This window comes from Hipposideros armiger, unplaced genomic scaffold (assembly GCF_001890085.2).
Source record: "Hipposideros armiger isolate ML-2016 unplaced genomic scaffold, ASM189008v1 scaffold_660, whole genome shotgun sequence".
Lineage (NCBI taxonomy): Eukaryota > Metazoa > Chordata > Mammalia > Chiroptera > Hipposideridae > Hipposideros > Hipposideros armiger.
The window spans coordinates 777,692-787,920 of NW_017732010.1; the positions used below are offsets into that span (position 1 = coordinate 777,692).

The 10,229-nt window shown below is 34.8% G+C and overlaps 1 protein-coding gene across 2 annotated transcripts in view; it reads right to left on the reverse strand.

The window, feature by feature from the left end:
- Positions 1 to 10,229, reverse strand: part of ITGAV (integrin subunit alpha V) — an 81,072-nt gene that overhangs the window by 39,085 nt on the left and 31,758 nt on the right. For both annotated transcript variants that reach the window (XM_019626135.1, XM_019626134.1), the window contains exons 3-6: positions 9,901 to 9,992; positions 8,860 to 8,974; positions 3,807 to 3,868; positions 1,624 to 1,669 (exon numbers count right to left, since the gene is read on the reverse strand). In XM_019626135.1, the coding sequence (XP_019481680.1) occupies positions 1,624 to 1,669; positions 3,807 to 3,868; positions 8,860 to 8,974; positions 9,901 to 9,992 (315 nt within the window). The remainder of the gene's footprint in view (positions 1 to 1,623; positions 1,670 to 3,806; positions 3,869 to 8,859; positions 8,975 to 9,900; positions 9,993 to 10,229) is intronic.

The window sequence follows — 10,229 nt, forward strand, 5'->3', positions numbered from 1 at the left end:
CACAACTAGATTGAAGAACAAAGGGACAGCAACTTCTCTGTTCCCCTTCCCCCAATTCCCCAGCGCTGTTCCCATCCCCCAATTCCCCAATTAAAAAAAATCTTAAAAAAAAAAAGAAAAGAAAAATAAACCCACGTTTTATATCTAACTAGAAAGTATTAATATCTATTTTCAATTAGATATTATTTCAAGTAGTTCATATGCAATTAGAACTATTTTTTCATTGTAAAACTGTAAAACTCAAGTATAATTTTCCTAAATCATTTCATTTTCCAATAGATGTGTAATTTATAAAAATTCAAAATTTGCACTTTTAGTAAGCATGTCACTCATACTGATCCCAGTCTTTGTTTGATTTTTCTTTTTGTCATTCTCTCCTTTGCCACCCCCTTCCACTTCTGAGACATTCCTATTTCTCATTCCTTCTTATTGCCTTCCGTCCTTGTTTCCTTCAGCAAATCTTTTTCTTTAGTTTCCTTTCTAAAAATCAAAAGCATGGGTTTTCTTACAAAGAAGCTAATAAGGAAAGCATAGTGTAGAATACAGAAGTAAAATTCAGCATCAGAAAGTAGTTACAAATCAATATAGTCGCAGGTTTCCCAGCTCTTCCAAATACTGACAACGCTTGAATATCAAAATGCCAATAAACAAGAACGCTGACCTTGTAAGTGGCACCTTTTAGCAGAAAATTAGAATGTGAATATATTGACTAAATAAATGTGTATCTAATGATAAATAAAACAAAGTAAACAAATGAACAGATTTTAGTTACATATTTTTAAACTGTCAGCAAATAATGAGCTGCTCTATATTTGTTCAAGTGCTAATTTTAATAGGTCTCCCAGAATGACTGAAGAATGCAGTGTGTTACCTTTACAACAATCAATGCCAGTTTAATTATATCCTTTTGAAACATAATAACATACTCTATTTTAAACTCCTCAAACACAAAGAAGTCATTGTTGATGTCAGCGATTAATGAGAAAACAACTATTTGAATATTTCTAGTAAGCATATTCAAAATAGTTTTAATTTTTTTTTTCAGCTGAGCCATCCTGCCACCTGTTGGCAGCTCAGCAGCAGCTCAGCTCGGGCTGGGAATGGAACCGGCAACCCTGTTTCTCAGAGATCGCACTCTTGAGTGAGCTCTTAACCAACTGAGCCATTCGGCTGGCCTTTCAAAATACTTTTAAAACCATGAGTTTTCAAAATGCCACAATTTCCCTAATTACATATCAGTTCCACATACTTCCTAATGCCTACATCCTGGTTCCTAGAGAATAGAGATGGAGAAGTACATATGAAAAATAATAAAAATAAATTATTTGAAATACTTTATAAACTTACTTTAAAAATGTTCAGATTATTTTTCACTAGGAGTATATATATATATATATATATATATATATATATATGATATATAAGATACTGATACATGTATATATATGCATTATGATGAAGTGCTTTTTAAAAAATACTGCATAACAGATAGTGATTATACAACTAAATTGCATTTTTCCATTTCTTTCTTTAAAGTAATTTGAAAAATCTCATAGGCACATGCTAAGACAGGTGAGTCTGAAACACAGTCACTACTGGGTAATTTAAACAACATTAACCTACCTTGCCAATAAAAGCTACCAGGACCACCGAGAAGTACTCTGTCAGCCTAGATTAAATCAAACAACAAAAAGACATATATTTGAATAGGTAGTTTTAAAAACTAAAAACAATGTAATAAACATAAAAGCTACATATACGTGTGTGTGTGTGTGTGTATATATATATATATATATGACTATAGCATATACCTATATATTAAAGCAAACAAAATCATAAACCTCAAACTCATCTAACTCAGTTTCAATAATTTTCAATGTAACTTTTTAAAACTACAATACAATAAAGTACAGCATAATTTAAAAAGGAAAGTTATAATATATTCATTTAATACATGGAAATATACAAACATATATATATATATATATACACACACACACAGACACACACACATACATATAGATTGGGCGGTTCTTGGCTGATTTACAAACTTGATATTAAAAACTTACTGTAAAGTATTACTGGGTTACATTAAGGAAAAAAAGTAACTCCTTAACATTGTATAAGACATTTGTGGCTATATAGGCAAACTTCCTTTTGAACAAACATTAAAAATTCTTCAGCTAAAGGAAAATTTTTAGTGTCTTGCAGATCTAAACAGGAGTGAAGTTAGAAGGTAAAGTTTTCAGGGTATATTATATATACAAATTACACTTGACTAGCATTTCTCATATCTGTAACAAACTCTAAGTATCTAAATCAAGGTATTTAGTGTTTGAGCAGAGTATTTTGGAAATTTCTTCCCTAGGAAATTATTTCTCCTTCCAAATTTTCATATAGCCCTTTCAAGCTTTCAACGATTTCCTGACCTGGCTACGTAAAAGATACTTCTAAGTTATCTGCTTTAAAATGACACTTTTTCCCCTAGAAAGTAGTTGAAGAAAGACAATAGTAAATTTAGCAATGACTATTCACCATTTGAGAATATTTCTGGGGTTACGGTTATACAGACATAGGTACAGAAAATATGGGTACTTTTAAAAAATACAACACCTATTTGAAAATATATCATGTAAGTTGAAAACTATTTGTTAATATACAGTAATACCTTGGTTTGCGAGCATAATTCAATCCAGAAACAAACTACTCGTATTGCAAAACATTGCTCATTTACTGAGTTAAAATACATTAGAAATGTTTGCTCGTCTCACGGGGCACTCGCAAGCCAAGTTACTTGCCATCCAAGGTTTTACTGTACTTTATATCTGTTTTGCTTCTATAAATGTTGAATTATGAGTAAATTTTGAATTATGAATACCAAATTGAGTAAATTAAAATCAATTACTTAGTAAATAGACCTAACTATAATTATCAGTACCTAGTCTACAAAAAAATTTTTTTAATACAAATAAAACGATAAGAAAATGTTTTATTAGTTTTTCTGAATCATATGATTATAGTTCTGTTGCTTCAATAAATTTAAGGCACTCTTTGCTTGCATTTCCTAAGAAAGCCATATTAAACTTTCTTAGGAAGCTCTGCGTTTAATCAGTCAACATAGTTTTGAGATTTCTGTAGGAGGAACTATTAACTAACTCTCTCAATTTGATATTCATAATGTTCACATATCCCATCAAAAAATAATCACACATACAAAAAAGGTCTTAAGAAAATTCTCCTTTGACAATATAAACGGAATTCTTTTGCAGAAATAAAAACTACCAACTCTAGAAAGCATATAAGCTTAGTTAAAAATACACAGAGTCCTGAATATGAGATTTATTACAATAACTAATTTGCTTCAGCTTCACTTGGTGGCTGTAGACACATAATAGATGGCAAATATTCACGTTCTCAGCTTTTAGATAACTAAATTCTAATTTTGTAAAAAAGCTCCCAGTGATAGTTTTTGTGAAAAATCAATTTCAATCAGAACCAGAAAACTTTAATATTCTAGAAATTTACCTAACTGGAAATTTAATACTAAGTCATAACTATTGTATCACCTACTGAGGTGATTTCTACTGTCCTCCATTCCCTTTTTGATGTCAATTTCAAATAAACAATGTCTACTAGGGAGAGAATAATATAAGGCAAAGAATATCAAAATGCATGGGTCATTTTTATTGGCTGTTTTCATAAAACAGGTAACAGTTATAGAGACACTGAAGTATGACCAATTAATTTTTAACTATGAGTTAGGTAAGGCAGATCTGAATCTCATTCAGTCTTAAATGAGAACTTACTTTAGTAAAATCAATGCTGAATCCTCCTTGACAAAATCCCTGTCCATCAGCATCAATATTTTCTAAAATAAAAAGATTGGAAATATATACAAACCCAACAAACAAACAAACAAACAAACAAATAACACAAAACAAAACAAGAGAAAAATCTGGTATCTCTGGAATCATAAGGTAATGTACTAGTTTCTGGGAGGCATTTCACGCAGGCATTTAATGAATTATTATCACATTCTAAAAAAATTAATATGGGCAACATTTTCTGAGATATGGCAACAGAAAAAGATTAAAGTACTTGGGCCAGTCACCAGGGAACAGAAAGATCACCTAAGATAGCGAGTTTCAAACTTCTTATTTTTAACCACAAACCACAGCAAGATTATATTTTACATCACAGCCCACAAAACCTAACACACACACATTATGTGTGTATAACAGAGATATCAATAAAACAATTTCACAAAACAATATCACTATTATTATGTACAATACACTAATATTTTCTATTTTATATTTAATTCCATTTTTTAAAAAAATTACTGTTATGACCCACTCTTTTGTTTTCATAAAACAATAATGAGTGGTGATCTGCAAGTTAAAACCTCCAACCTGGATTTCCTATTTCATACTATTATTTCCCTACAGTTGCTAGGTCTTTGTACTAGAACACAGATACACATACATTCTTAATACATACATTTCCTATGTACATTTTATAGCTAACAACAGCAAATAAATATCAATAAAAAAGTTCAGAATTTCAGGAGATGGCCAGACCCTAGCGTAACGTTCTGTGAAGAACAAAGTATAAAACTGTTCCCACAACATGTTTAGTACTGGGGTCTAATATAGTAACAGTGAATGTCTTTAAACATGACACTTTCAAGTATTTTCCAAATGATAACAGACTCAATAGTTTTACTTTTTGGTAGTTACCCATCTTTTTGTAGTTCTCACAAAAGGGGATGATTTCTGGACAATCAATTTAAATTAACTTTTATCATGAGTAATATTGTACCGAGAATAGAAGGAGCAGTGCACCTGAAGACTCTCCCTTGTTTTATTCTGAAGATACCAAGAAACAATGAAAAATGCCACTCTTCAGTTATCAAGGAACTCTTATAGCTAATGTTACAATATAGAAATAATTATGCTATTAGGATTACTGTATTTGCCACCCAAATACAGGAAGCAAAAAATATCTACTTTCAGTCATTAGGAACACTTCCAAAAATTTTTGTCAAATACTCCCATCAAAAATTTTGAACTTATTTTAACAACTTGGGAACTGCCCCAAGATTACACACTTAATATCTAAATTTAGAATTTTTTAAAGAAAAGAGCCTCAAGAGTGTAATGCTACCCCCACGTAAATTTTTCTAACCAAGAGGGACTGGGAAAATATGGGGCTGGGGTTTCCAGTGTCTAGTGAATTCATACTAAGGAATTCTGCTCTGACCTCAAACCAGCCTTTTATTTCCTTTATTTCAGTTGCATCTAGGGAACTATTTCAGGCTATTTATAAAGACATCCTTTTTTGATTACCACACTGTACAATTATCTGCTTTACTTAGATTCCCAGAACATGCAACTAGAAAACGACCGTCCTTTAAAATTGTCTTAACTGGTACATGTTAACACATGGAGGATGGGGCATTTAAATGTATAGATGCAAATCTGTGTCACCGGTCCACAATGTGTTAAATTGAGTGTTTAATGCCAGTGTAAAGGATTTTATGTTGACTATAGCCTACTTCAGTGAAGGCTTTTGTTTTTATTTCTATGAACAATCAATATTTCTCCCATTTTAAAGCCTGACAATATTATAAATAATATTATTGATTATGATAGTAAGAGCAGCTAATGGTTATTAAGCCCTTACTGTGAGCCAGGTACTATGCTATAAAGCCTCTTCCTTGGCATTATCCTTTTAAATCTTTACAGCAATCCTATGAGAGATACTATTATTATTCACAATTTATAGATAAGGTAACTAAGGCTTAAGGAAAGTAAGTAACTTGACCATGGTCCATCAGCTAGTAAATAAGAGAGCATGGATCTGAGCCCACGCGTGTCTACTCTGGGAAGCTGCGCTGCCTTAAATCAATTACGTTATTTGTAATTCCCTGAGCAACGATCAAGGGGAAGGAAAAGCCAACTAGAAATCAAAACTGAGAAATATCTATATATGAATAATATTATCAGCAGAAAGTCGACAGAAGGAACAAAACACTCAGTCTGAGCAGAGAACTGAAAGAGTATTTAAGTCATATGATTTGCAGCCCACACACTTTTAGAACAGAAAGACATTTGGCCTATTGTGTAATGCCAAGAATAGCCATAGATACAGTTACAAAAAGCCAAAAGCAAATGTAATCAGTAAGAAGGTAAGTTTCTCACAGACAGTGAAGTTCCATGCCTAGGGTGGCCACATAGCTCATGTTCAAAAACAAAAGCAAACAAACAAACAACAAAAGACCCCACTAATTCCCACCACCAAAACAAGCGAAGTTATCAAGAGGTTAGCAGCGTAATCCCACAAATTTGGCATCCCCATGTGAAATTAATCATTGGTTTGTGTAATTTATTGAAGTAGGGAGAAGACACAAAACACTAACATTGTATCTCTGAAGTTCTTTGTGCAAAACGGTTTTACAAGTGGTGAGACAGAGGCCCAGAGTGGTTAAGAGACTCCGGCACAATGAGAGTAGAACCCAAGTTCTCAGATTCCTACATGTGAGGGTTTTTTATCTGAGAAGGTTGCCCCTTGTAATTGGGGCCTGCAGATAGCTTAATATTCCAAAAGTTGAGCGGCAAAATGTGTACAATGATCAAGGAATACAGACAGCGAGATTTATTAGGAAGAAAGGCATTCACTTTGCTTTTTTGAGGTTATTCTTTGTGCTTTTTCTAAGATTTGAGGTTTTATTTAGGTCAAGGATCAGCAAAATTTTTCTGTAAAAAGCCAGAGAGTAAATATTTTAGTCTTAGGAGTTATATGGTCTCTGTGACAACTACTCAACTCTCCCGTTATAGACAACATGTAAACAAATGGGTGTGGCTGTGTTCCAATAAAACTTTATTTACAAAAAGAGGCTTACAAGCCATAGTTTACTGAGCTGATTTGGATGTTAAATACTTTATAAAATAAAGATTAATAAGATTTTATAATTTCTGTGCGTAAACCAAATAAAAGTGAAAGTATTATGTAACAGATGCATCATGCAAACTTTGCCTTATCCTTTAAATACATGTTGAGAAAAGAACTATTCATTACTGAAGAGGCGAAATGACAAAAATTGCTAGGCTAACATGGCAGTATATCCACAAGGGATCATCAATAGAATGTGTGTTTTCAGAAGGGTTCCATGTACCCTTCACATCAGAAATTATCCAAATCTGTACTTGTGCAAGCAGGAAGTAGTCTTTGTAGAAAAGCTGCTTAATACAGAGGCAAGTGAAATGGGAAACATTTTCTATTGTTAGTACTACAGAGAGAATATCCCTTTGCAATCAGACAGACGTGGTTCAAATCCTTATCAGACCACTCACTACCATAAGGCATAAGAAAAAATTACTTTAACTGTTTGAACCTCGGTTCCCAAATCTATATCATATGAGCATAAGGGTGATTGTCCGTGTGTGTCTGTTATATAAATGGTAAGTTACAAACCTGGCCCTTGAGAGGTTAGCTCACTCTTCATAACTATAAAATGATCTTCCCACAATGGGAACATTTTTGCAATACAGAAATTAAAAACACTGATTTAGTCCTCACATTCTCCACACACCACAAAGACAACAGCACTGTGATGAAAATACCAACATAAAGGTGGTGATACAGATGGCATCCAGCACTGAGGATAAAGCAGCCGAACTGCTCTGTCCTGTGTAAGGTGTGCTTTCTGGCCTCTCCTAATAAACAGTGTGGTCTGGGAGGCATCATTCTTCTGATGTTTACCACTCAGTGACAACAAGCAGGGTCAAGGTAGCAGACTAAGAAATAAGGGTTTAATGAAGTTATTTGCAGTTTCTTGGAGGTTCAACGGCTTAGGATTTTGAGGACTGAGTAGTCCCTTGACCTGGTGTCATAAGTTGTTAAACATGGGGGGGGGGGAAGATAGCAGTAAGAATCTCACATGTTGTACTTAATCTGGTGGCCAGTGGAACATAAAAAGTAATGGCCAAAAAAGTACTCTAGGTATAAACACCATATTGCATTTCAGTAAGCCATTTTTATGCTTCTGGTATAAAGAGGATTTAGAGTGGTGGCCAGTTTAACAAAGGTGGGAAGGCAAATGGATGTGAATCTCCAAGGGCAGAGCATAACCAAAATTATAGGTGCTCAAAATCTTCGTCAGTCACAGTCTCAGTGTCATTTTAAATGTCAATATTAGAGAACAGTGGGAGATCTTCTGGATCATCAAAAGGAGTAAGCTTGATAACAGAATGACAAACAAACTCTGATAAAACAGCAAATTCAGACATACTGGGCTGTCGGAAAAGGCATGACGCATTTTTGCAATGAAAAACAGAAAAAATACGTCATGACTTTTCCGACAGCCCAATACTTCTGAGTTCAGTGTTTCGCCTTCCTATGTAAACTCGGAATTTTTAATGATTCATAACATCATTATTAATATAAAGCTGTAGTTCTCAAACTTCAGTCTCCATCAGAATTACTTTGTAGAGTTTGTTAAAAATGCAGGTTCCCAGGCCTGACCTTGACCTACTGAGTCAGAATCGCTAACATCTCTGTTAGAGAAGCTCAAAGGAGCATCGTTTGACAAATAATGACTAGAAATCACATATTAGTTACTACTAACCAAGGAAGGTGAAAATTAGTTTTTCAGAAGATAAGCTTGTTGATTTAACATTTGTAATTTCTTTACAGTAATAGTATTGTTTTTATTTTGCTGCATTCAAACATTACAATATGCCTACACATTTTAACATACACAGGCACACACACACTCACACACACACACACCACATTTTGAACAAACTAGGCTTCCCCACCCTGTTCTTAAAAGCTGGCACAACTTCCTATACATACTTGATCTGCATGGAGCATACTCAACAGTCTTTGTCCCATCCTGAAGAAAGCATGTTCCAACAGGCTCTCTCTCCTGTTTCATTTCAGTCCTCCAATGGTACAGTGGGGCACAGGCCTGAAATGAAAGGGGGTAATCCGTGACATAAAAATTATCTGAAAAAATTAGTGTTTCAGGCAACCTACACTAACTCAGAGAGATACAGATTCGAGGATTTGAGAATTATGACATATAAGTTATATTTCCCACCATGGGACAGGATCGGAGCAGCTAGGTACAAGGTTTACACAGAGAAGATGGGGCCCAGAACAGAGCCCAGGGACACCTCAACATTTAGAAGCTGAGTAGAAGAGCCATTAAAGGAAATTGCAAAGGACCCGCCAGCAAGATGGGAGGAAACCAAGAAAGTACAGTGTCCCGGAAGCCAAGGGAAGAAAAGCATTTCAAAAAGAATGGGTCAGCTGACTTAGTTGAATGGTGCTGAGGGGGTAAAAAAGTAAGAGTAAGAACCATGGATTTCAGTGACCTGAAAGTCAAGGCTGACCTTGGCCATGCCTCCTTGAGACTGACTGGAGTGGCTGGGAAGAGAATGTGAAGTGAGGAAGTGGAGCTGGTTACTACAGAAAACATTTTCTACACGTTTTTGAAAAGAGGAGCAAAGGAATGGGGGACACAGCAGAGGGGAGGATGAGGCAAAGAGGTTGTTGAATTTTTTAAACGCGGAAGCACAAGGGCATTTGATTAATCCAAGGCACACTGCTCCTAACCCTGGCTGGATAGAAACAAGCGGAGGGGAGCCATCAGGTGAGGCGGCAGAGATGAGACTGGGAATGAAGGTGGAAAGTAGCGGAAGCCAAGTCTCTGAAGGGCAAGAGGGGTGGTGTTCTTAGACGGGGTGGTCTCGGATCAGAGCTTTGGCATTTCATTACACCCTGTGCGCCTGGGCACACTGAATTGTACTCTCAGATTTTAAACATAAAACTTCCTGTGTTTTCACATAAATTGACTAAACTCCGCTATGAGTAAATATCCGAAAGACTTACCAAAATTTTATCCTGCTTAGACCTCACAGATGCTCCAAACCACTGGTGAGACTTAAACTCCAATGGATCATCCTGGGCAAAATTTCTATTTCCTAAAAAATATATTGTGAGGGGTGAGAAACAAAATATATATGCTTAGTATAACAGAGTTTATTTCAATCCAGCCAGGTTTATGAACAGTGTGCCTTTGATTAATCAAATACCACACTGGCTATTTATCTCATATACTTGATATACATTAGGGGCTTTCAATTAATCAGAAAAATTAGACAGGAAGAATTAGAAATGTCTCAGGGTTATTAACCCCATCAGTTGTCATAACCACATGT